Source organism: Etheostoma cragini, chromosome 13, assembly GCF_013103735.1.
Source record: "Etheostoma cragini isolate CJK2018 chromosome 13, CSU_Ecrag_1.0, whole genome shotgun sequence".
In the NCBI taxonomy this organism is placed as follows: domain Eukaryota; kingdom Metazoa; phylum Chordata; class Actinopteri; order Perciformes; family Percidae; genus Etheostoma; species Etheostoma cragini.
This window is the reverse complement of record NC_048419.1, coordinates 12,677,802-12,705,727: the sequence shown is the minus strand read 5'-3', so window position 1 is coordinate 12,705,727 and position 27,926 is coordinate 12,677,802. Positions and strand designations below refer to the sequence as shown.

Below are 27,926 nucleotides of genomic sequence, written 5' to 3'. Positions count from 1 at the left end.
CACAGCTATTACACAAGCCAAAAGGACAATACAGAGAGTGGAATCCCATTTCACTAATCCAGACGCCTGTTGTATGTGACAAGGATTACCAAGTATCCAGAAACACAAAAATAAAGCTCTTCTAGTGTTAATTGACAAAGCCCTCATGTCTTTTATGCTCAAACGGTGACAAAAAATAATAATCTGAGAATGAAGACCTTCTCTGCTGCTAAACGTGTGAGCAAAGCATTAAATTAGAGGGAGCTAATGATGCAGTGTGGGACATCCTGTGGGCACACACACATTTGACAGACAGATGAGATGTGGAGTTGAAAGACAAATTCCTCTCTACCTGCTAGTTGTTGAAGTTGTAACATTTGTCTGAAAGTGGCCATTATTTTTCTTTTCCTGATGAACCTGATGGCGTCTGCCCACCCATCAGCACTCGTGGTTGGGCGGCACACGTCTTGGGAGATTAGTCATAGCCCAGACTCTCTACTTTTAGTTAAGACAGATATCCCCCTAAATAGATACACTGCTTATAAAATAAATATTTGATTCACTTCCCACCCCGCATGGATTAAGATGAATATGTGTGTTGGAATTCTTTCCATTCACTGCAGAGCTTTGTTCCTCTACTCCATTGCCAAACTCAGAGCTCTGGCTTAGACTGACCTGTCTCTGAACCGGCCTCCTGGATCTACAGGCAGAGCTGATCCTATTTGATCATCCTATCCTCATGACTCTTTATCCCGTCATACTCTCCCTCTGCATGCCTACCGTACATCTGTGTGACGACGCACAGCAGTAGTAGGTCTAAACACCACCACCCGGTCACAGCCGCATCACCCACAGAGTGGGGGTTACAGCATTGGCAGCGTGCTGGGACAATAACCTGTCCATAAATGACATCTACATTTAATTTCACTATAGTCACATTGCAGAGTAGACACTCAATTTAAAAACCATTTAGTTAATGCATGAGTGCTTTAAAATGTTGATGTCATGTACTCTATTAATGCTGCAAAAGGTATGTGGCATGCATATACCAAATAAATTTTAACCTGTTTGTGGCGCTAGATGAAAAGTCAGGGGATAACTAAAGTCATTAGGAATTTGTCCTCCAGCAACTTTGATTAACTGCAGGAAATTTCAATTCCAATAGTTGTTAAGCTGAATGTGAACCTCATTTACAATCCATTTATTGGTGGCAAGATATTTCAGTGTGGACCGGAGTGGTGGAATAAATGACAATGTCATCCGTAGAGTTCCAATGTAGCCAAAAGTCATAGATGTAAAGAATTTGTCAATAACTTCTCCATTTTAGTGTCATGAGTGAACTTTGTTGAAACACACATCACTTGTTGTGGACAAAAGTACATCTGTCTGAAGGTTTCAGTTCTCCACCATTAATATATTATGTGACTGCACAAACTAGATGCATTAGTCAAAGTGCTTTTTCAAATGGGTTCCAAGAAAAAAATCTGAAAACTGAAAAATAAATCTTTTCATTTTAGTTCAAGCAGAGCATTGAAGCCAAGCACAACATCTCCAACAGTGTTCAACTAAGTCATGAATCTACTTTTAAGAAGTATATTTGATAGATTTTATAATCTGTCAAACTCTCACACATACTCTAAAGAAGCTGCTGCTCGTTATACTTTGCTCCAACTTGCTGCTGCTGTTGCTAGCTTAGTCAGTGTGCATTTTGTATCCTCTAAGTGACATGTCTGTTCTGTTCTTGTTCTCCCCACTGAATGCCATGCAGCTGGATTTAATGGGGATTAAGAGCAGGGCCTAATAACAGTTTATAAGCATTTATGAAATAAATGGTCTTGTATCCTTTGACGTAAGTGTTTCTGCCTGAAGAAAACTCATTTGTTTGAGCTTGATATTGACTCCACCAAGGAAATATATATACAATGTATAACAACCTGCCACTCTGCCGCTTGTGCTACTTTCCACTTCACTATTTTAATTCCAAAAACTGCCTGTTTTAGTTGTGTCTCCTTCTAATCCGTCCTTGGTAATGGAAAGTATTTCTCTCACTTTTAAGGCACAAAGCATGTCATTCAATTTTCATTAGATTGCTCACTTCATTAAACATTTGGAAGCCCAGACCAAAATTCTGCATTTATCCATTATTCATTACTTTGTCTATAATAATTTCTGATGCTGAGTACATGATCGTAGCTTGCTTGCTAAAGAAAATCAATGTGACAGGTACAGGCTATTGTTAAAAAGTTAAAAAGTCTATAAATAGTGATGAAAAGTTCAGACTGGTATTTCAGGAATGATCAAAAAAAGATGCATTGGTTTCTTATGTATATTAGTGCTACATTCCAGGAGGAATCTATAAATGCATATGCTTTGCACAGCGCATATGCAACTGAATGTTTCTCCTTCAAACACCCTACAACAAGAGAATCGATATGAATGTGAGTGTTGATTTTCTATACGCAGAACATGCTCTGCTTATAGGAAGGGGTAGTGCTATCTAAGGAGGGTAGGATAGTGTTTCCAGTCCTCTGCTGGGACCGAGGTCAAACTGTACTCACATCTTTTAGACAGCCCAGGAAGTTGTTGCCGACCGGGGAGCCTGGTAGGTCGGCTGTGTTTAGGCTGCCTCCTATGTAGAAGAGATCATCAGAGCCCAGCATGGTGTAGTCCTCCTGAGTGTAGCCGGTGGTGGTGAGAATCCCATCCACCAAGATCGTCACCTAGAGGAGCCATTGCGAGAGGACGATATAAGGGAAAATAAATTGCAAGACAGAAAGATTTTAAGTCAGACAGAAAGAAATTTCCTAATTATTTCATGCCTCATTTCTTGATTCTAGTTGAGCTTGCCTAAATGTTAGATCTGGAAGGCAATTACAAGATCAGCTTCAAAGGGTTGACTCATCTCAGCTGATCCCTGTTTCTGATTAGCAGGATTGCAGTGGAGACAAAAATACCATAAATATTCTTTGTACTGATATTTTGGCTCCAAATCAATATGAATGCTATATTGTATTCACTTAATTTGAAATTGAAGATATCAAGATGGCAAGCTATGTTCCTTGTGTATTTGCGGCAACAAAACAAGATTATTCCCATATCAGTCTTATCAATAAAGACAGACAAAGGAAATGACTGAATAGGGTTGTACAGTAGAAGAAGAAATGATATGCTTGTTGCCATGACAATAAGCCTACAGTTGACACATATTCCTGCACAAATGTAACAGCTCCCACTGTGGAGTAATAGGTGAAAAAAAATAATGATTTCATTATGATTAAAAGAAAATTAAATTTTAAGGAAAATCTACTGCGAAAAGCTAATAAATTAACTATACTCACTCTAATAACATGTCATAAATAAAATCTTTTGTCAAAATAAGGACAGTAAATTTGCAACAATATCAAAGACCAATTCATATGTCAGAGAGAGGAAACTGCTCTCTCAGTAAACATTTACAGCCCCCCCCCCCCTCCCTGCACCTTAACTTAACACTTCAGTTGTCTTATATTGTACACGTTTAATGAAAAATTTTCATTTTAAGATTGATTGGGAAACTCCATGGAGAAAATGTTGCATTTAAGCATGACATGTTGTGGGAAGAACTGGCATTAAAGTGAAAAAAAGTAATGTCCGCAACACTGCTTCAGACTCTCTTATTTAATACAAACGTTGCAAGCCTGCTGGGTCTTTCTCAGGTGTTATTTTACCTGAAGAAGACCCAGCAGGGTCAAAACATTGACTTAGCATTAAATATTGGAGTTTAAAGTAGTGTTGAGGACATTACATTTTTTTCACTTTAGTATTTTTCCTTTGTCCTGCACCTGCCAGAAGGTGGGATGTGCACACATTTACTTCCATAAAATAATTACACATAATATTGGGATGATTTCTATTAAAAGAGAGGAATGATAAAGATGAAGAAGGTACTGAGATACATTTATGGATAAAAGATACACCACCCCAAGATTGAATTGACCTTGACTTTGGTAGACAAAGTGGTGTGGCCTTATTCACAACATACTGATGATAATCAAGCTGCCAGGTGTCAGTAAGCATACACAAAACAAATCATTAAAATATGGGACCTATTTTTAAAGTCCTTATATTGTAACTCAGGAACTTAACTTTGTGAAAACTGTGGTGGTTACTCTGTCAAATCGCTAGTATGTTGAAAGCAAGAGGATCAGAGACAAAAAAAAGAGTTGACAGGGTATGTTCAGGTTTCAGGTCAAAAAAACAAGGTCCTGCCTCACCATTCACTGGTACTGGCAGGAATTGATTTTTATCTAGTGGTGAAGCCCTCGGTATCTTTGGCTTGAACAGTGGACAATGGCAGGGCTTGACGTGGGTTGATGAAACTGCACATCAAGAAAACCAAAGGGCTTTCATGCCTGGAAAGTAGGGATGTGCATCACCGGTCTGAGGGCGATGCGATATGCATGTTGATGCATTACCAACTACCTGATCCATTAAATATACTGTAAAAGAAAATGTATTACCCAATAGTTTTATCCGTATATTGTCTTTCCTGTTGTTTTGTGAAAACACTTTATTGAGCATATGTTAATCCATTTAGACAGACTTGTGAGTTGAGTGTCTTCAGAGAGACTTGAGCAGCCCACACATTACCTCATGTTTTCTTTACCTCAATATGCAATTCTGGCCAGAAAACTCACTCTGGGCAAAGAGAATTCTATAGCTTCTATTGAACTTCTATCTCCACTGCACAGTGAATATAACTTATCTGAAAAAGCCACATAATTGGACTTAAAAGATTTTTTTCCTCCACAATACATCTGAAGCAAGTACAGATACTATACAATTCAATCCCTATTACGATGCAGTGTGATCCCACCCGATTTGATTCCACACAATGTGATTCAACACCATACCATGAGATTTGACACAATGCAAAAGAATAATGCTATGCAGTTCAATGTGAGATTGATTTTATTTCCTAACCAAATCATAAATTAAATCATAGCTGCTTTGCAGAAGTGGTTGGGGCCGAGCATTTTGAAAAGAAAAAAGGCGGTGGATGTAAAAGAGGAGAAAAACAGCAAATAAACAAAAGATTCTGCCAGCAGAAGTGCCAGAGACATTCCTGCTCATGCATTGAGCATGCCCAAGGAACAGGCCTAATTTTTAAGTGTGGATTAGAAAGTGGTACATAGGGGATTTGAACACCTAACCTCTAACACTGAAAACCAGTATCAACCTTGTTGAGATACAGCTTCTTTAAGAAACCTGTGTCTCCAATGGCCAAAGCATAATGCTAGAATACACAGTGGCATGTTAAGCTAGGACACAATCGAATGAGCTGATTGTTTCAGACAGGCTGATAAAAATCTATAATATGCAGGAAAGGTGTCCAAAGCACAATGGTTGATTAGATCTAAGATAATCACCTTAAAACACTGGTGGTTGCACTCCCAACCTCTGGGTCTAAAGGCAAGTGCTGATCTCAGAGAGCTATTATCTGGGTAATGACTCCACTAGCTTCAGGGCATTGAGTAGACAATGGGCAAGAATGCATTAAAATGCAGGAATTTTAAACTACGATCAAAAATTAATTTCTCACTAGAAAATTCATAAAATTGGTTTAGACAACATAGGATATGTCTGGAACATAATTTCACAAAGACCAATAACAAAAACCTGAAGTTTAAGGATGCTTCATTTTGCATTGACTGCAATGGTGTGGACACAGTTTTCTAAAAAAAATAATAAAAATTCACAAATTTTGCACACTAAATCTACAGTGACCTCTCAATGTAATTTTTTTCCATAAACATTAAAAGTTTCACATGGAAGAAATCAAGTATTTCTTTGCATTACTGCATGCAGTAAAATGTTTTACTCCAGTGTAGGCTCAATTCTTTTATATGTCAAAAATCTGAATACTATTCAGTACAGTCTAGAGATAAAGTTTCCAAAGTTTAGTGTCAATAAGCCAATAATGTGGGAGAAAGGTTTGGTGAGCTTTTGTGCATGGGAACATAGATTTCTTAGGAAGAGGAATAAAAGAATAATAATACCTGCAAATAACCCTAACCCTAGTTAAAGTGCAATTTTTACTTTACATGTTTTAATCAAAAAACTGCAACTAAGTAAGCAGGAATCTCAGTTAAATTTTAAAAATCACCTGTAACAATTCCTTTGTAGTGTTCTCTGTCAGTCTCCAGTTTACATTACACTACACGTTTATAACACTTATATGTAACACAATTAACAGTTTAAAATGCTCAGGATTAACAATGCCACTGAAGCATACAGTGTAATGAGCCATAACTGTCTGCCAGCAGATGGATGTGCTTGAAGCTATTTCATAAGGTAGGCTAACTCTGCAGTGAGCAGAAAGCAGTTTTTTAATGAACAATAAAAGTATTGAAAAAACCTTTTTCCAACAGGTCTTTCATAACTGCTTACACATGTTATTTTTTAACTATTGTTGGCAGTCACAGGGTGCTGTAAACCTAAAACAGTCCAGTCATGACAGTCAAAATAGCTCAGTTGTGTTGAGAAATGTTAAAACTGAATGTCAATAGAGTAGAGTAGAACTAGCCAATCACAGCACAGTAGGCCAGGACTAGGCAGAACACTGTTGTGACACAGCAGTTGGCATGCATACGACATGACATCACGCTCGCTAACGTCATAATGAGGAGGAATCAATCTTAACATCAAATTATTGGTCACATTTCAAAACAAATGCATAGGACCTATACTAATAATTCTATATAAATACCTTGGATTTTACTAATGCAAATATGTTAAAAATTATGTATCCCCAATTATATCTAGCGTACACTTTTTTTTATATCGGGGCACTTTTATGTAGGCGCACAAATGTGAATCAGTGAATCTTACCATCCATAGTGAAAACGGATTGATGCAGCTTTCTCTTTCACTCCACAACATCTACAAAAGCATAACCAGTTTCTAATAATTATTATTAAAGGGATAATTCACAGATTAGCATTAAGCTTTGTATCAGTAGAAACCTGGTAGTATTTTCAAATGACTTCCCTCCCTAATGTCCCCCTGAGAAGAGATATCTTGGTATAGCGTGTCCGAGGCATTTTTGCCCAGAGGCAGTGAACTACAAGCCAGCTAGTTCCACATGTTTTCAACCCACCCATAGGGGTTTGTACCCGAAACAAGCTGAAGTGAGTCGAGCATCAGCCATCTTGGAGCTAAGCTACAGCTATCTCTTGGCTTTTTTCAGCAGTAAACTTTTACAACAATGATGTGCATTCAAACTGCTGCACATGTGTACTACCGGGATACATGGTTACAGACCGGAGAATATGCAGGAAACTTTATTACAGAGGTCATGCTCAACACCCTACACAAGCTTTCCCTGCTGAGGGTAGACCAGCACCTCATCCAGCGGTGTTGTCCGATGCCTCTAGCCGGGTAAGGGGACAATGATGGCAGTGTGCGCTAAAGCGGAAACGCAGGAGTTCCAGCTAGGTGGATCATCTGTCCGATCCATCCTGCTTGCAAGTGTCCGACCATTAGACAACAAACTGGACTACATCCAACTTCAAAAAAACACATCGCGAGTTCAGAGACTGCTGTGTTTTTGTTTTTGTGGAAACAAGGCTGAACAACAGTGTATTGGACTCTGCCCTTAGCGGGACCAGCTGGTGTAGTTTGTCACTGTTAAATGCCGACCATTCTACATTCCATGCTAATTCACAGCTGTGTTTATACTCTGTGTTTACGACACGCCAAGCGCTAATGCTACCACTGCGTTAGCTGAACTTTACAGAGCCTAAAATGTGTGTGCACTAAATGTAGCCGGTTTCGTTAAATGTGTAACACCACTTGAGCCACGGTAAAACATTGTTTTGTGTATATGGTTGAAATGACAATAAAACTAGAGTTGAGTTGAATGCCCCACTGGCTGTCTATGTCAGTAAACGGTAGGCGTGGCTTGGGAGTGGACTCTTTGAGTAGCGAAGCAAGCGCATTCTGGGATTTGGTGTATTTCATCTCGGCCTAGAAAGCAACAATTTTGTAAAATATTTCAAATTTCTGCTACATAAATGACCCAATATAAAGATATATTCATCCTTCCAATGGTGAAATATCTCTTTAGGGTACTTTATTGTCAAATACACATACGCGTTGCAAAATTTATTCTCTGCATTTAACCCGTCCCTCATGGGAGCAGTAAGCAGCCATTTACAGCGCCTAGGGGCCAACTCCAGATCTGAGGAGTGCCATATATATATGTATATATATATTTATATATTTTTTTATTTTTTTAATTATGTTAGTGGAGCTTAAGAGTTACAGTGAGAATTGAGTGCTATATTAAGGACAATATGTGTGCATGCTAGTGTATTGTGTGGGAGTTTGGACAGTAAAGGCCCATAAATAGGTGAATGTATGATTATTAAGGGTCAGAGAATGAGCAACAATCATTTTGCCCACAATAGTAAAAGACTAGAATTACCACCTCACAGTTGTATGCCTCTGCCAACCAGTCAAGTTGAAATTTACATCCATATCTGTCCAGACTCGTATAATTTATATACTAATGACTTTGAAGGAATACAATAAAAAGGTATTAAGTGTATTTTTAGAGAAAAGGAAGTTATCACTATATTGATATGTAAGATATCAGTGCTTAATATCCAGTAAGAGACATGCAGTCTTCACTTAGAGACTATTTTTACAGAGGACAACGCAAGGCTGATAGAGAGCTACGTCACATGGTGCAACAAGAATCAGCTGACAATTAATACCAGCAAAACCACATCTTCAACCCGGCAGCACAGCAGATCTATACAACACCACAGTTTCCAGATTATTGTCACCAATTCAGTGAATTATGGTCTCCCTGTCTGTTCTTGAGTTACGGTTTGAATAATGGCCAGAAACGTCTTTTTGAAGAATATTATGACGTGACAGCGAATTTGACCTTTGACCTTTTGGATATAAAATGTCATCATTTTCTCATTATATCCTATTTGACATTTGTGTGAAATTTTGTCATGATTGCCATCTGATTTTTTGAGTTACTGCCAAAAGGTCACAGTATCTTGGACATTTGACTTTCAACTTCTAATCAGTTCATCCTTGAGTCCAAGTGGACTTTTGTTTCAAATTTAAAGAAATGCCGTCGCAAATGTATGGGAAACTCAAAAACATAATGTCTTTTGCCAAGGCTGCGGTCGGTGCGAAAGGAATACAAGACAAATGGGGGCGGGATAGTAATAGGAGTAATTCTAGCCTGAAAAGCACCACCGGATCTAACGAAATAGTTCCACCAGCACTCTCTAGGGAGTTACAGTTTCCCCTATCTACATGTCAGTGGGGTAAGTTATCTGAAGGGAAAGCAATTTACACAGGGATCAAATGCATTTCTGAAAGCATAAGTGACGTTGTAAGCATTGGATTGCCGCTCTTCTGGAGGCAGGGGTAAGGAAAGAGATGTGGAGGAGGATGCAACTTTATATGCAGCTTAATGTGACAGATTCAGAATATATTGGTGATGATGGGAGAGTTAGATACAAAATTAGTCCTACTTTAGCAACTAAAACAAGCATTTAAATGCAATGCACATGGTGAAGCTCATCACGTTTAGGTTCATTATGATTAAGGTACATTTACTAAGTGGTCACTTTATTAGGCACAAAAATGCTTGAACTCCTTTTGCTTTCAGAAGACCAATTTCCTTAAGGTTTTAATATTGCGCTACAAATGACTCACATGGATCTTATTAGACTCAGTGGTGTGACTTCTCTCCTATAGTTTTTTAAATAGACTTTAAAAGCCACTTGCTCCGCCATCCTATGGGGAGTGCGGTGGAGGGGGGGGAGGGACAATATGGAGGAAGCGCTATCCTTGGTCACGCACAGCTCAAAGTTAAACATATTTAAAAAATGACCTTGTTGCTGCTGACCTTTTTAAGGTGTAATCAAAGCCAGCAGCAATGGCGAAGAACACCTGCGCTCTAACTCTGTTCCTACAATATGCTCTGCACCCTTCCTCGCAGTTTTATCTCTGATCATGTGTATGCGGCTTAAGGTAGGAATACACATAGCACCTCAGCTAAGAAGCTCTGCTTGAGTGAATACAATTTGTTTGCCTTTACATATTGTACCCACTCCCCAGTATGTGCCAATTTGTGACCTTTTCTATAAGTGATAGTAATACCAAAATGTTGTTTGTACATTACTACCTCAAAAGGGAGGCTAGCTGGTGAACACAAGGAGCGACCTACTGCTTATCTCAATAATCCAAGTCCTCACATTAGCAAATCAGTAGTTCATAAAAACATGCAAACATTCACATTTTCTTTTACTGATTTTCTTGAAATATATAGTTAAAATGTTGAGGTAGTTCAGGCATCTGGTGAGGATGCCTCCTGGGTGCCTCCCTAGAGAGGTGTTCCAGGCACATCCAGCTGGGAGGAGGCCTCAGGGAAGACCCAGGACTAGGTGGAGAGATTATATCTCCACCCTGGCCTGGGAACGCCTTGGGATCCCCCAGTCAGAGCTGGTTAATGTGGCTCGGGAAAAAGAAGTTTGGGGTTCCCTGCTGGAGCTGCTTCCCCCGCGACCCAATTCCGAATAAGCGGACAAAGATGGATGGATGGATTTAGTCAAAATGTGATCTACATTTGGATGGAAACCTGCCTATTTTGGAGCCAGCTTTTTTTCAGGGTCTTTTAAGGGTTTGAGGAGAACGAAAACACAACCATGAAAGAATGAATATTGGACTTGGACCAAAAACACTACTCCAAATGAATGATTATTTTGCTCTGTAACTGCTGGATGTGTAAATAAGCAACTGTTCACAAGTTCTCTACTCAACTTAACAGAAATGCCCAAAAAATCTGTTATTGTAGGTTTAAAGTTGCAAATGTTTGCACAGTTAGCAAATCATTTTTTACACACCAGAAAAAGAGTAACCTCTGGAGCCTTTGGAGTTCTGTTTAAATACATTACAAAACACAATCTGTGAGCTCAAACACTCCTGCAGAAATGGGCAATTATATGTGGGTTCATCCAAACAATCCCTTTCGCATTACACAGAAATTACAACATCAGTTAGTGTTAATAGGAAAAAAAACATTCATTAGTAGATCTTTAGGGTACTGTATGATGGAACTAATTGTAAAATGACTGCATTGAAAGTAGAGAGCCAGCAGGGTAACATTTAATGTAACGCAGTCTGTAAATTAGTTTGGGAACTCAGCACTATGCATTGTCCATTGGACAGCGTTAATGAATATGAAACCTTAGGGCCAATCTGTATTTGCTGCAGACCAGTACAGTAGGTATAGCTGTACAATATTGGGCACATGCAATGACTTGATAAATTATATAAAAGCTCTACTCTATTTTTCATGACCTCATGCAAAGTAGCATTTGCAATTGTTAGGCAGTTTGTCAAAGTCTTAACAATAATTATTGTTTTGTAAAGGTATAAAAAGACAACAGGCTGCGGAGATTTCAGCACTGCTACAGGATACATGATTGTGACGGATATTACTGTATGAGTTGATTCTTTCTTTTGACGAGGTAGAAAGACCTTTACAGCAGTCTTGTGGGTGCTTAAAATAACAGAAGTTGCCTGATTATAAAATGACTCAGTGATTTCCACCAAAACAATCTATTTCATGAGAAAGAGGGCAATGACCGAATATGCTTGTGGTATGTGGAAGATGGGCAACAGGGAGTCAAGTGGAGCAAAAATAGTACACATTCAAAAGACGCCAACAGTCTTTGTCTGTGTTTATACTGATAGAGGACTATAAGTGCCTAAACCCTTCTTGCATGGGACTGGTATTGCAGTATTTTGACCCTTTATCTGATCCAAAAGTTAAAGATAATTATGTACTGACTTGTGACTTGCACAAATAAGGTGCAAGTCACAGGCAGTGGATGTATACACACCTGGCGGAGGTTGCGTGTCACTCGAACATCGTGCCAGACATTGTCGTTGAACTTCCCGTTGGCAGGTTCCACAAGGGCCTCAAAAGCACCAGAACCCAGGTTGATGACCAGCCACAGAGCTCCGTTCCTCAGGGACAGGTTGACATAGTCGGCCGACCTCCCTGTGTGAAGCAGCAGGCCGTTCCTCTGCAGGGTACGGAAGGACAGCGTGATCTCATCCAAGCTGCTCTGAATTGGAGTCTGGGACAGGTTGTAGCTGAAGAACTCATTGCCTTTGAAGGTGGCCACAGACTCCTCCTGCCCTAAGAGGGGAGGAGAAACATCTTAGATCATTGTATGAGTCATCAGGCTTAAATTGGATTTACCTACTGCAGTGTATCCACTACTCTAGTGACATGTCCAGGTAGGTAATGTTTCGGTGAGAAAGCAAAACAAATATTTCAGACCATGTATGTATTTGTGGAGTTATTTACATATACTACAAATCCCTAAACATTTTAAATGATTTTATTTATAATATCTACAAATCCCATGAAAAGACCAAAACCCAACAATAAACTGATCCTACTGTCTGTGTTGCATATTTCTCTGGGTTGCATACCACATGCAAACCCATTAGTGAGCTACAGTATTACAATGTAGGTTACTATGAGTCAAGCCCACATACACTTTTATTCTAGTTCTTTAAATACTCAGTAGCATATCAAATCTGCAGCTAAAATTAGGCCCCAACAAATGCACAATTTGCCCCCATTTTGAATAGAGGTGGTTTTGGTGTTTTCATAAAAATTGTTGGCAATGAATATGAAATAATCCTATATTCAACAGTGACATTTAAAAATGATGATACAAATGTGTCAAGCTTCGGCTAAACCTCTAAGTAATACCAGCAGTTCAAAGAATTTCCAGTAAGGATGTTAAATGTACAGAAAAATCTGACATTTCCCGACTATTCCAATAAAAGTAGTTTTCCGGTTTAACCAGAGCAAGGAATATTTTTGTCTTCTTCTTAATATCTTGGAATTTCTCAACAACATTTCCCAAGCTGCACTAAAGACACTAGCTTCACTATGTGCATGTGGTGTCAAACATCTTTACACATTATACAAACTCAATCATGTTATTACAGTGAATTCAACAATGATGTAATAATGATTGCACCTAACACAAGATAATTACCAACATAACATTATTGCCAACATAAGCTTAATGATGAAAAAAGGACATTTTGAATAAAAGAAAAAGATATGTTGAAGCTCCCTAGATAAACAGATAGACGGATATAGTTTACACATAGAAACCATACTCGCAAGAAAACGTGTACTATACAATTAATATGAATTTGGGAAATCAAAACAACTTTGGCGCAAATTATAAATCTTGAGACTGTGAAGTCATGCAACAATCTGAGTGGAGACAGCAGAAAATTCGTAAAAACAGAAATTGACACCACAATGACAAAAAGTCACACAGCTCTGGCATCAAATAGTATTGAATGGTCTCGGCCCTGTGGTTTACGGAAGAGTAAAACTTCACTAAGGCCTTGGACACACTGAACACATTCTGACAACCACTTTTAATCTGAATCATATCGAAATCCACAGTTAACTTCACAGTTGATTGCATTGGGGTAATGTTAATTATTGTTTAACACAGTTCTTGAACCGATAAAGGGTCTGTTTGAAGACAGTATGGACACCCCTCCCTTTGCTTGTTTGTAAGATACAGCCTAGAAGCTATACTGAACAAGCGGTTTCAATTTAGAAGAATAGGCTGTCCCTGAAGCCTGAGTTTGTTTGTAAAGTAAAAAGACTTCTGAACTCTGGTTCTAATTTAAGCCAACAGGATCAGTGGTCCCATTAGTCCCTATTGTTTGAGTAGTGTACTTATGTCAACTAGCAAGCAGACACCAACTAGCTATTGATGTTGAGTCTAAATGTGAAGTTCAGCCTTTGACTATTGTTGTAGGTGAAATATAAACCTACTGGAAGAGCAGGAGCAGAGTCAGGGCCGCGAACACTGAAGGCAACTCATAGTGGTTAAGAAAATAAGATTATGAGACACCCGAAGTATTGTGGCCTAATTTAGCAAAGTGCTTTCTGTACATGTGCAGTCACTAACCCCACAGGCAAGCTACAATCTAATCTAATATCTTAGAAACACTTTCTCATACAGTCCATATAACAAGAGCAGACCTGTGGAAATCTGTGGGTGGTTAGAAAGGCAGAGCGCCATATCTCTGCTTTCGTGCTTACCTAAGAGGTTGTCCATTGTCTGCAGCAACAATGTTTACCAGATTGTGAAAAAGGCAAGAATGGCTGTTTGCTCTGACACCAGATAAACTCTGGCTCCTACTCAGAGGAAATGCCATAAGGGACACTGGCTGCAGTCACTTCACCAGCTCTGAGATGCTGCTGGAGCAGTTCAGCACTGTATATATGTTGCTTCTGACTTGGGGAAAGTCATTAACCTTCCACCTCGGATAAGACAATTGAGCCAAACTATCTCGCCATGCAAATGCATGCCCATACTGACAGAAAAAGAAGGTTTAGCAGAATATAATGGCAGCTCTAACAATCTCTGCATGTCTCCCTGCGTCACTTGTCATCCTTTTGCTTGGTGCTACCCCTTCCTCTCTTTCGGTCTCCAATCTACTTGCACCCCAACCCTCTAAATTCAGGAAACTAATACTGGTGAGTCCTTAGGGTGCTGCAAATGGCCAATCCAATGAAGTGCAGAGCTACACAAATGGAGGTGTTGCCCCCATGCCCATGTCCAGGACAGATTATCTGTAAAGGTAGTGCCCGGAGCCAAGCATTAGCTGCTGTCACTGCATGATGCACATCAAACACTGCAGAGGAAGAGAGTCTTGCAATCTGGTGGAAAGAAATTATCTGCTACTTATACCTATTAGCCCACCTGTTAGTCCAGTCTCTGTTGCAATTACACCATGCTGCAGTGGCCGCACCACATGTGGCTTGCTCATTAATATTACGCTTTATTTTTATTTTTTGATGTGTTCCAAAAGTCCAGGTCGCAGATGGCAGTTGCTGACTTTGTCTCCTGCTCGGGGGCAGAGGAGTCCCTTGTCAGCTGGTTGCACCCAAACATACTGTAAGTCAGGCAGTGTGGGCATGTGGATAGTAGGGCAGCAGTTTACTGTTGGTCTGGAGGCAGTGATGTGCATTAGGACTCTAGGTGGTCAGTGAGCTACACCTGTGCCTAAATAATTTTACCATTTACAGTATATCTGTGTGTAGTGTACATGCTAGCAAAGCATTCTGGGACAGAAGCTCACGCACAAGCAGCAATTGCTGAATTTCTTCAAGTCTACAAAATGCTTTTAGTCTATTTATAAAACTATAGGGGGACAACTGTGCAGTATATTTGGTTTGAAATTATTTGTGGCTTAATCAATTCAGATTAAATCAGACTACTCCCTTGAGTGTCCCCTCAGGCTAAAGCTGGAATATTGTCAAAGTTAATAACATTTATTTGTCATAACATGAAATGGCTGAATAAAACTTTGATGCCTTATGTACCAATGAAATCATATGCACATTACTGGGTTACTAACCGTTGCTGTGCTATGCCGAGCATTGCTTGGAGGGTTATTTCTATTGATCTTTATTCAACAATCAATTACCAACTTCTTATTATTGATGTATTAAATGGAGCAATTACTTTTAGGCCTAATTTCATGACAGATGACATTGTGGTCAGCCTTTAAATATTTGATACAGCAGTATTATTCTAATACCCAGCATACCCAACTACATTATTCTGTCAGCATACCCATCAATTAAAGTAGCAGCTTAAATTTAACATTATCTTTGGGCCTTGTAAAGACTGATTACTACATCTGTACATGAACAAGTTTGTCCCAAAGCGTGGAACCAGAGAATCCAGACCTTAATCTATAATGTCACAGTCACGTATCGCCTCAAGCTGCACCATTTATAGTGGGTGAAAAACTGGTGTAATCATAATGTTAAGTATTTGCTTAAGCCTTTTCATCTACTGTAAATGACCTCAATATTAGTGTTATCAGTTCAACACCAGAAGATGTATCTGAGAACACCCAGGGTCCTGCCACACACTCTTTTTTATCTACACCAATTTGTGTTCCATGTGAGTGGGAACAATGTATTTCAAAGATAACACACAACTCTATTTATGGAATTTATCATCAGACATCATAATTAAATATATACTTTTAGGCATAGATTGGGTCCAAAATAAAAGTAGAATCTCATAATGAAAGAATAAAGTTTCTATTAACCTGAAAAAAGTAATCAATACAGGAGCTGTAGCAATAACCAAACAAATATGCTTTAGACTATATTCTAGAACACTGTGTACAAGTTTTATTTTGTCAAAATTCAACCCAAAAATATTCTTATCTCTTGATAATAATCCAAGTAACATTTTGAGAAAGAGGAAATGTGCTGATGAGAACTTAAGCAGGGTCTTACACTGTCAGAGTGGGTCATAAAGCCAAGTCTCTACGTTTAGAGGCAACATTGATTGCAATGTAGACAGGATGATAACTTTTGTCTGAACTTCAGAATATGTGGCAGAAAAAACAAACCATAAATATAGCCAATTTCTAATGTCTAAGTGTTTTACCTATTATTTCATTTTTTTTTATTTGTACTGCTCATGGTGATTCACAACTCCAGACAACCCCCAACACACACACACACACACACACACACACACACACACACACACACACACACACACACACACACACACACACACACACACACACACACACGAAAGAAAATCAACAATCAAGAGCCATACCCAATAATTCACCATCAACTAAGGAGAGATATTTCCTAAAAACTTCATGAAGTCTAAGTATTCTTACTTTATACATTTAATTGAACTGAAAAAATATTTATACAACTCTTTAAATCTTTCTGTAGCACAGAACACTAAGCACTGAAGTACACATTTGCTTTAAAATAATCTTTGCATACTGATATACTAATGATATTTGCAACTTGATAAACAGTCAACAGTGTTGGTGTGTTCTCTTGAATTAATTTTAGGAATATTTTCTTTTTGTAATATAAACAATGTCTTTATGTTGCTCATGTACGTCTGTTACCCCACACAGCAAAATCTTTGCTTTGAATGAAACATTTTCCACCAAGGTTTAACATCGCAGAACCAAGGCTAGTCTATAATTCGGATGTCACCCAGTACTTGAGTTTAAAACAGTTTTCAAAATGATATATCATTTTTTTTTAAGAACAGGACATAGTTTAGATTCCTGACTCTTACTTGTTTACTGGTTGAAAAAATCCCATTGAAAAAAAATCTCCTCCCTTGTTTGAAAACTTTTGAATCTATGCTCATTATGCAACATATTAACACTACTACAATGTAGAAACAATTTCGAAAATCCAAATTCTGTATGCATGTATAATAATAATTCTGTATATTAACAAGAAAAGTAAAAAATCTTCTTTCTGTGCGCACCTGAGACACATCTTTGTCATGAAACACCTCTATTCTTTACTTTCGACATCGCTTTATTTTCTTTGAAAACATCATAAAACCAAACCGAAGAGATGTTTTGAGCATAGATGCATTACCTTGGCGAAAAACTGCAGAGGTCAAAGGTGATGTTCCAGTAGCTCAGTCAGTGGTCAGGACAAGGGTTTGACGGACAAAGATTGAGTGAGTAGTGAGTATAACATGACAGGAAGCAAAAAACGAATAGGCAAGTATATGGAAAAAGAGGAGAGGAAATATTAGTGCAGCACAGTTAACTAAAATGATTTCAGGGGAAGGGAAATGTTGTGATCAGGTGACTGGGAAGGAAAAACAAACTAATAGACCCCATACCTTGGCGGTTTAACATCAGGTGCGCCAGACCTTGAGGGAAAGAACAGAAAAAAGGATACGAAAACAGGAAGTTCATAAAGAGGTTCGGGAGAACAAAAGCATTGTCACAATGTTGGACTGCAGTTTGTGACAGACATCCTGGGGTAGGTACGGATGTCAAAGTTCAAACTAAAATATAAAGGGGAAATCAAACTAAAAACAGACAGACATCTCAAGGGAGTAGAGGGAAGGCAAGGAGAGAAAAAAACATCTTGATTGGTGCAACCATTATAGGTAGTTGCTCACATAGATGCTTTTTTCTAAATGGAACACATACTGTATGTTTACTTGATGCAGACAGCGCTCGAGGTATATCAGATATACTGTACGTAAATCCTACTTTATCTAATAATGTAACCAGGGCTCTATAAGCTTTGCCACTTGTCTCGACTCACTGTAATTTGCATGTAAATGGTCAGCAGATCCATTTGAGCCTATTTAACATTCAATACGGTAGTGTTTTATAAAAGGGCAGAAGTCATACCAGTCCTTATCCACTAAATCTTTAGTGACCGTCACTCTATTTCACAGAGGATTTACCATCTAATTGAGTTCAATAGGTTTATTTGGAGGAACACTGATACGATTACATAACAACCATTATGTCACAGGTCAGTTGGTAATGATATGCTACACCTAACCTTTTACTTCTGAAAAGAAAGAAAGAAAGAAAAATCAGAATGGAGCTGCGACTTGATGCTGCACTGCGTTAAAGCCTCACTGACTACGCCATCATAAAGCAGCTAGCCAAGACAAAAATGCCACGTCCCACCTCCCACCTACATATGCTGTCAAGTAGAAGGTGGTGCTGTGTTTGCTGTGCTGAACACAGGGGCTAACTGCAATGGCCAACACTCGTAGGACTTAATGGAGTAACAGTCATCCACAGTAAGACAGACCATTTAATCCAAACTAAATAATAACACAGAGCATTCTTGGACTACGGATGAGTACAGTACTGGACTCCTCAAATTGGGAACAAAAAGAAAAGCTGTAGTAAAACTACCATACATCTATGGAAGCAAACTGAATATACACTGCAGCCTATCAATCAAATGATATTGCTGAGCAGTTGCAGGTGCCTGTGTATAAAAGTCCAGCTGGTCGGCCGGCACACTGCGGCAATCAAAGCTAAATTTGATTCAGTTTTGCGTCCACCGCCAGCCTAAGTCTCTCACTCCTACAGTGTATGTCCTGTACACAGACAAATATCTACATAAGCCATACAGAAATTACATGTATAATGCATACCTACTCCTCTTGCCAAAAAGGAGATGGGGATGACACAATGCAACACTTCCGCTGAGTACATGAGCCCCACTGGGCCAGCCAACACAAACGGCTCTCATCAGTGCATCAGCACTCTAAGACTCATACAGCAAGTCGAACACTCAAAGTTCAAGACCCAGTTCAGTCATGAGGTAAAATCTTACGAAAAGGCAGGTCGGCACAAATCTCTTCCACACGTTCCATTGAACAAGGCTGTCCGTGCTGCAGCTCTTGGTGTGGGATGGACATGATTACCCCTGGGAGGGTCCTTGCCTGCCAACATGAAGGCTTTTGATACATTGTGTCATTGCCAAGCCAGTGACTGAGTCCAACCACACTGTCTACGCTGCAGACAAAGAGCTGCCGTGTGCACCTCACTGTGGCTCTGCATTCTACATGACAAGCCAACGTATGTTTAAACAAGGCATAAACAGTGTTACATCCCCCCTCCACTCATCTCATTCTCACCAGACGTACTAAGATCTGACTGGACCTGAGCTCAACTTCTGCTGGTGTCTGTATCTTCTGTCCATGCTTCTGCTATAAAAGAGAAAGCACATCACTCAGCAGAACTAAGACATTGCAGTGGCAGCAAGGGACTACAAGGGGAGTTTGTTTGTCATTAACAGTGACAAAGATACACCCAGCAGCGCCAGGTTGTAAGCTGCCACCAGCTGAGACAGCAGGATACATTTCTGTTAATACATCCCTCCATGTTGTGGAGGGGTAGATTTACCATAGTCCAACTAATAAGAAGAAGCAGTCACAAAGCTAGAGGCCATTGCATTGGGGAATGCCCAGTCCAACCCTGGTGATATTTGTGGAGCTGGAGAAAGGAGTTTTAACCCGAAGGATTCACAGCTATGATGATTCTGATTTTTGTTGAATACGGGGTGAGGAAAAACTGACCCGCATCCATGACTAATGGAGACTAATGCGGTGACCACAACAGGCCAAGGCAGGCAGCACTTGACAAGTGCCTCAGCCAACAATGTCTTTGAATATCTAGTTGTCGTTCAAGGAGTGAAGAAAAATGGATGAAGAGTGGTGCTGCTGCTGCCCTAGTATAGGGGCAGCCACCCAAAAACATGCTCTACTTTCTTGGCTAAGCCTTACACCCAAACCTGAGTGTGTGGAAATGCAGAGATAACGGCCTAGACCTGTAGAGCCCCATTAGAGGGGAAAGCCTGGATAAAAAAAGGCCTTTAAGATAAGAGGCAACCTTAACAGTATAAGAAGAGTTTCAGGGCAAACAAAGAGTTATAACCATGGGAATAGAAGCTCATTTTACTAAAATGTTGGAATGTTGCTTTTAGGATCTTTTCAACTTGGCCTCATCATAAAACAAGTATATTTTGCAATAAATAAAAACAATCCACTGTTCTAGCCGGGCTGTTTGGAGTCTGTGAATTGGCTGAATCACATTGTGGGTGTGATGTTATTGATTTTTTTTTATAATGATACTCCATAAGGGATTGAGAACAGAAATTGTTTAGTAGTAATGCGACATATGCCTTTACTTATCTACATCTGCTGACCTTGAGTAAATCCATGCTGAATCAAGTGTTTTCAACCCTTCAAGCCTGTTGCACCACTGGTCGAGCCCTAATGAATGATGTTAGCGCTGGTTTGAAACCTGAATGATAAGAGGTTTGAAGTTTTCTCTCTCATGTGATTCGGTTTGGGTTGGCCCAGAAAAAGCAAGGGGAACTATGACAGCCACATGATTGTTCTGATGATATTCTTAAGAGCTCTTTTTGCCATACCCAAATATCTTTTATTATATTAATATATAACGTTAAAGCTTTTCCTCAGTATATTTTCTTGAGCTTTAAATTTCATAGCCTCCTTTTTCCGACCAATTTTGTTACAGATTTTTATCCTGTGCAAGTTTTTTTTTTACTTTTTACAATTATCAAGACTTTTTTTAATACTGTAGTATTGTCACTGATAGAAACTAGCATGAGTAATACACATTTTAGGTTGTAAATTAAATGTCAGTAAGGCTACAAAAAAGCAGAAGTACAGTACATCCTTCTTACATTTTTTGTTATTCCTCGACTTTTTGGAAATACTTCTAACAAGACAAACACTGCTGTCTAAGTAACTTTAATTAAACAAATATAGTAAAAAAAAACAAAAACAAATGCAGATGTTGAAGAACCTCTGCCATTATGTGACATTAATTAGCCTTTTAATTAAGTCAAAGCACGAGGATTAGGATTTGCCAAATTTGTTTTCCCATGAAAAGTACAGTATTATGGAGCCTCTAGTAACGAGGGATTAGTCCAAAGTCACTGCTGCTAAAAGATGCGAGCCCACCAGGACCAGCTGTGTGCTTTCTTTAGATTTCAATACTTGCTTTATTATCCCTGTAGTTCTTAGTGTGTCGTCACTGTGTGCTTACAAAGTAAAAGCAAAACAATGTGCTTCAGTTGACGTGTGTGTGTGTGTGTGTGTGTGTGTGTGTGTGTGTGAGAGAGAGAGTGAGAGCGAGAGAGAGAAAGAGAGAGAGACAGAAAGAGAGTTGTGTAAGGTTTTTCTATATGTTAGAGAGATTTCTCTCCTTTCTGTATCTTAGGTGGCTGTCCTTATCTCTCTTTCACAGACCTCCTTTTTTTGCACACAAAACATCAGAGGATGCTGCACTCTTTTTGGCATTAGAGCGTTGCCCGCCATGGCCTTTGTCCGAACAGATCAACGGGAGCCCACGTGCTGCATTCTGTGGGTCTCAGAACACTCACCTGCAGTTCCCAAGGTTTACTGCCTTAAAGCAGTTCCTCAGACAAATAACGTTAATTCCCACGCCACTTAAAACCCACAGCCAAAACCAAATATAGCATATGGGTTACCATCTTTCCCATCTCTAGGGATAGGAGCGAACGCATGGAATTGTCTATTTCCGTCACTGCAAGGACATCAAAGACTTGCTGCCAAAAAGCACATGGAGTTGTATGAAGGATAGAAAAAAAGGCATCTGGTGAGAGTGATTTTGCTGTTGTCATTGTTGTTTTCATGCATTTTGCATTGGGGATTGTCTCTATGTCAAGCTTTAATCCAATAAACATTCTGATGTGCTCTCCTTGCAGCATGCCATTTAATAATGCCTGCCTTTTTGCTGTGAGCAGAGCCATGCCATCTTTGCTCTTATTAAGAATGATTAATGCTTGTTTTGGAAGTAGTGTCGAGATGAAACCTATTAACTGTTACTGAAGCATACGACCATATACCACAGTCGGTAAGTCTTACTTATGTGCTGTTTTAAATACAGAATATATATAAATACATCTAACATTATGCACACCAATTTTTTTAAACCCTTCTACTTGTACTCTGCACAGCTACTATACACGAAGACGATAACATTTTGCAATCTTCGGCTTATTTTGCTTCTGCATGCAAAATGTAAGTGTCCCAAGCAGGATTTCGGAGAGCAGGTGTGCATGGGTCGGTGCCTTTTGAGTCAGTAACAGTGATTTATAATGTGCAGGGGTTCAGTGTACATTGCACTGGTCTCCTGAGCCTGTTGGCTGCCCTTTCACCAGAACCAGCAGTCGTTACTGGGGAGATGGATGTTTTGCTCTGATGCCGACTAAACCAATCTCCCTCTTCACTTTCAGTCCTCATTTCACATTCAATATGTGCACCTCATTAGAAACCAATCCCGTACATCGGTGGTCAGTTAAAATACTGCCGATGAGAGAGAAATGTTTTTTTCCTGCCAAATGAGATTTGCTCCGCTTAAGAAAATAATTTTAAATGCACCTATGAAAAAACATTGCTATGCAAAAAACAATTACAATATAATGAATGTCTAAGCCTGAGTAATCAGCCATGTTGCCAAAGGATGCCATCATATTTGACCTTAGATCATCATACCATATGATGGCATGAAGAAAAATTCAGAAGTTATAAATAATAAAACAAAGCATTTCTCTGTAGTCATATTCTTTTCTATAATGCATTATATGAATGCTCCCCATATTGTGCAACACCTACATGCTCTGCAGACCTCTCCAGTCACCTTGAGCACACATATTTTATATACAATGAGCATTCAGCACATTAAGCACTTTAAGCACTTTTTCCACAGTGACCTTGTGACCAGTGATTGTATATCTCCTCTCAGCTTAATTTGTTGGATGTCAGAACTGCAGTCCAAACCGACAATAACAACCTGATAATAATAACCGAACACACTCTCACACACTGATGCTGTGGTAATAGCCTTTGCAAATAAGAGCATCACGAAAAACAAATTAGGCTCTTCGTTATGCTCATTATATAATGCATTGTCTTACCTTCTACTTCTTTCTGGATAGCTGCAAGAGAATAAAGAAACACAAACATGTTTAATGTTTTTCTTAACCTTGTTACTTCTTTCCATGCCACCAAACATGCATGTTGATGGAAACATGTATTAACCAGGGCCTGCAAGTGTGGTCAGTTGTTCCGTAGTATAGTTTTAGTATTAAAATTACTGACCATGACCGTTGTATATCACAGTTTATCTGTGAGATATAAACTACAGAAAGAGTCATAGTCCAGTGCAAGTTTGATGTCGTTTAACAGTTAGTTAGTAAATGTTTCTTGCTTTAAATGACTTTGCAATAAGTCTTTCTCTCTATGTCTATCTCTGTCTGTCTGTCTGTCTGTCTATCTGTCTATCTGTCTGTGTCTCTCTCTGCCTCTCTGTGTCTCTCTCTGCCTCTCTGTCTCTCTCGCTCTCTCTCTCTCTGGCCCGCCCTGAGCCATGGTTCTACTCAAGGTTTCTGCCACTTAAAGGAAGTTTTCCTTGCCTCTGTTGTCTAGTGCTTGCTCTTGGTGGGAACTGTTGGGTTTCTGTAAATAACATCACAGAGTACGGTCTAGACCTGCTCTTTGTGGAAAGCGCAATGAGATAACTGTTGTTGTGATTTAGCGATATATAAATAAAATTGAATTGAATTAAATTGAATAAGGCATACCTAATGAAAACACTGTATTATTGGTTAATATAAGGGTCTATAGCTGCCAATCCATCGTTGTGAGTTCACTTGTTAAATGAAGGAACACCTCAAATTCTAGTACTTCTGTGGTATACTTTGACCTGGGTCACTTTAAAGTGGGCTTTATTGATTATTTTTTAGATGCTACAGTTATGAGGGTTTGAATCATATCCTTAAATGGGATATTATAGGAATGGTAACAATTTGTAAGCTAATGCTAGTCATGAAAAAAGCCCTTTGACAAACAGATCATGAAGGACGACACAGGTAATTGTAGGAAGGATAATTCTCTCACCTTCATGGCAGTACCTTCCTCTGTAGCTGGTATTTATACAGTCACAGAGGACCTCTCCTTGGCTGACGGAACACACGGCTTTGTTGCCGCACGGAGAGTGTGTGTCACATATGTACTCCAAATCACTATTAACAGCTTGGCCATCCAACAGTAATGGTAATGCCTCCCCCAGTTTCAAGTTGGCTATAAGGCCTTTGAATGGCGGCTCGTATTTAACGGTGCTGGACGTCAGGGCAGAGAGACGCACATCAGGTGAGATGCCGCCTACGTAGAGATCACTGGCCACTACCATCTCTTTTCTCTTAGACTTCACCTCAGCTGCTTTCTCCTCGTTGTCCACCACCAGCCTAGTCTCTCTGTAGTTACGAGAGAGAAGGATTCTGTGCCAGCGCAGGTCGTTGATTCGCGTCTCGGTGTGCAGGGAGGCCGGCTCTGCACAATGGATTGTGAAGCGCATGTGGAGCGTCCCACCTGCGATCAGAAGCTCCAGGAAGTCGCAGTTCCCTCCATCATCCAGATAGAGCACCAGGGCTTTGCTGATGTTGGTTTTCAGAATAAAGCTGAGCTCACCTGTTGCTTTGGCATCCCACTGGCCATAGCGTGTCCACTGACCAGGAACGCCCTCATATTCCAGAGCTATTGCTGTTAGCACCAATCCAGCTAACAACAGTAACCAGGAACCATTGCCTTTACACCTGCTCATGATGGCTACTATTTACAACTACTGGCTCCCTGTAGTCTCTAATTAATATGAATTAACAATAGAGTTGTGAGGAGGAAATGTTATCCAGGCTCTACACTATAGTGTTTCTATCCCCTTAAATTTTGCAGAAACAAGACTCCTGCACACAGTAAAATAGTTTTTTTAGCCTTGACTGTCTATCCTGATTCTTTTTGCCATCTCTCCATGGGCGACACGTGACAGAGTGAACAAAGATGGCACATTGCAGAACGCTTTGCATATACTTTCAATCAGCTGAGAAAGGGAACAAACAACACAAGTGATCCACAATACTGTGCGCCTCCTCGTCTCGCCATCCAGTCTCTTGACGTCCATCCAACACTGTTCCTGTCAGTTATCCATGGGTTGGCTAGGCATGCAGCTTAGGTACAGCCTCCATTTTTCTCAGCCTCCCAACATCCTAAGACATAAAAGAAGAATGTGTAATGAATAGCAGGAACGATTACTAACACTTTATTGTATTGTGTTGTAGTGAAATTGATAGATAAATACATAATCCACAGTCATTATGAAATACAGGGAAATTAATTACAAATCTAACAAATCATTAAAATGGAAATTAGCTTGATGGAGAGGTTTAATTGTTATGAAGAATAAACGATTCAGAACCAGTGGTTCACATTTTTATAAATCATTTCCAACAACTTGTTGATTGCTGCTTGTCACTACGATCATGGTTGCAGCTTAGAGATTCCATCAACAGGCAATGCTCCCTCAACACAATGCTTGGGGCAAGTAGCATCTAAACCCTGGCGCCCCACCTCATGTCTTAGCATCCAGAAAGGGAAACAAAGGGTCTCACTGGTTTGCTAAGAACTGTGCAGCAATCCAAAAGCTGGTGGAAAACCGTCTGTTTCCTAAGCAACCCCCCACAGATGTTTTGGTACAACGCACGGTCTCCCTAACTTCAGTGATATTGAGCCCCATGACCCCCCGGGGTTCCTGGGATAAAGCTAAGACATCTGAACAACACATACAGGCCAGAGGCTGGGAGTGATGAAAAGGAAGAAGTCTGTGTTCAAAACAAACAAATAGAAAATTCAATACTTGGTGATAACAAAAGAGGGTGCAGCTCCCAGGCCAAAGCCCACAAATAAAGTTGATCAGTCTTTAGCCAAAAAGGGGACCTGCCCTGGCTCATTATAACCATTCAGATAGGCTAAAAACTACAACTGGTAGAATCATGTCAAGCAAAACTACACATATTCTAGGAGACAACATTTGTGTTCAGTGGATGATTATATCTTTTCTTTATCAACAACAATTTCTTTATAGAGAGCAAAGCAATTAAGGAATTTATTCTACAAGAGTTGTCTGTGTAGCCACAACCTTTTATAGTTTAAGCCTCTGTGCCAAAGAACTTAACAGCTGCCCAAAACCTATTCAAAACACATAAAAGAGCTATACCGTTGTGTAATCCAATTAAGTGATCAAAAGCTAAATCAGCAGCTGTAATCTATCACAACCAATTTACACAAGAGTGGAACACTGTATCTCAAGGATGCCTATATACTGCAAGTCATACATCACACATCTGATAATACTCACACGCTTAGTTTTACCAGGGACGTTTCTAGGACTTGAGGAGGTGAGGGCTTAGCTCGAACCCATTTAAATGAACTAAATGCAATGCAAATCGGCAATTGGCTTGCCCAGCTTGTTAATAGCCAGTGTATTTCAGTGTAGTTCATTCTAGCCCCATTTTGTAGATTAGTTAGTTAGTTAGTTCATGTTTATTGTCACCATAGGGAAATTAGATGGCAGTAAAAGATCACATCACATGGTACTCAAACATTAACACAGATAAGGCAAGGAGAAAGAAAAAAACAACATAAGTACACCACCACTCATGCCATAAACCATATGAAGGGGGGGGGGGGGGGGAACATTTTGAGCATTGAACAATTCATTAAGCCCACATGTAGCCCAATAGGCATCATTTACTCTTCCTCCCTGTTTTGTATCTTTTGTTGAGGAAGTGAGCTCCTTAAAAATGCATATGACAATTAATCACCTCAATGGTACATGAATCCATTTAGTGAATTAATAAACCCCTGGACTGTCATATTTCAGATGTGTTTGAGCAAGAAAAACTATAACTATATTTGCATATATAACACAATATACTAAAATATAACTCATCAGATCTGTGTTCTCTGAGATTTGGAGTAGTTGTGATATTTTGTGAAAAATAAAGTTATAATAGTCTATTACAAGAATAAAGCCACAATATTTGAGAAAATAATCCACCATAGTCTGCTGTGCAACACATGATTGTTCTGCTGATTTGGTAGATCTCCGACCTTCTATTAGTCTCAGGGCCACGTTTAAGACTCTGGTCTCTGAATGAGCGAAGGTGAGGTGGAAAACCAAAACTACGGCAGAAATACTTCACAAACGCAACACATCTGCTGCAGCATCTCCACAGCAGAGACAAACCCGAAGCTGCACAAACCACAGAAGGCGTGCTGCTCATCTCTATTTTTACAGCAAGAGTGGACAATATGCGACGCAAAGGTGAGTTTGAGTCTGAGCCATAGACTGTAAACGTCACATAACAGGAACGTCAAACTAAATAATTAGTATTGCTCTCCTATACTTTGCTTTGATGGCATCAATGTATTAGATTAGGCTACAATTCCTCAGAAAATTACACCTTTCACAGCTTTCTTCCCTTAGAGACTGTTGCTAGGTGATAGCAATATATCCTACGTGATGGTCGAACCCTGCACGTAGCTGCCCGTTCTATTCGCCTTGGAAAAATAAACTGGACAAAGACACAGTTCTACCATGAAATCTATCAAAAAAAGTAAGAACTGTGACTGCCGTGGAAA

The 27,926-nt window shown here is 39.5% G+C and overlaps 1 protein-coding gene and 1 long non-coding RNA gene across 15 annotated transcripts in view; one reads left to right on the top strand and one right to left on the bottom strand.

The window, feature by feature from the left end:
• LOC117955125 (neurexin-2-like) overlaps positions 1 to 27,926 on the bottom strand; it is a 118,242-nt gene that overhangs the window by 67,594 nt on the left and 22,722 nt on the right. For 7 of the 14 annotated variants that reach the window (XM_034889325.1, XM_034889322.1, XM_034889318.1 and 4 more), the window contains exons 2-7: positions 24,351 to 25,492; positions 23,369 to 23,389; positions 17,760 to 17,789; positions 17,507 to 17,518; positions 11,898 to 12,199; positions 2,538 to 2,699 (exon numbers count right to left, since the gene is read on the bottom strand). In XM_034889325.1, coding sequence (XP_034745216.1) covers positions 2,538 to 2,699; positions 11,898 to 12,199; positions 17,507 to 17,518; positions 17,760 to 17,789; positions 23,369 to 23,389; positions 24,351 to 25,053 — 1,230 coding nt within the window. In that variant the 5' untranslated portion in view covers positions 25,054 to 25,492. The remainder of the gene's footprint in view (positions 1 to 2,537; positions 2,700 to 11,897; positions 12,200 to 17,506; positions 17,519 to 17,759; positions 17,790 to 23,368; positions 23,390 to 24,350; positions 25,493 to 27,926) is intronic. The other 7 variants (XM_034889324.1, XM_034889326.1, XM_034889319.1 and 4 more) reach the window with 2 other exon arrangements.
• LOC117955126 lies at positions 326 to 7,796 on the top strand. The gene is made up of 3 exons (XR_004658967.1): positions 326 to 337; positions 2,258 to 2,261; positions 7,629 to 7,796. It is a non-coding gene; the product is annotated as an uncharacterized LOC117955126 (long non-coding RNA).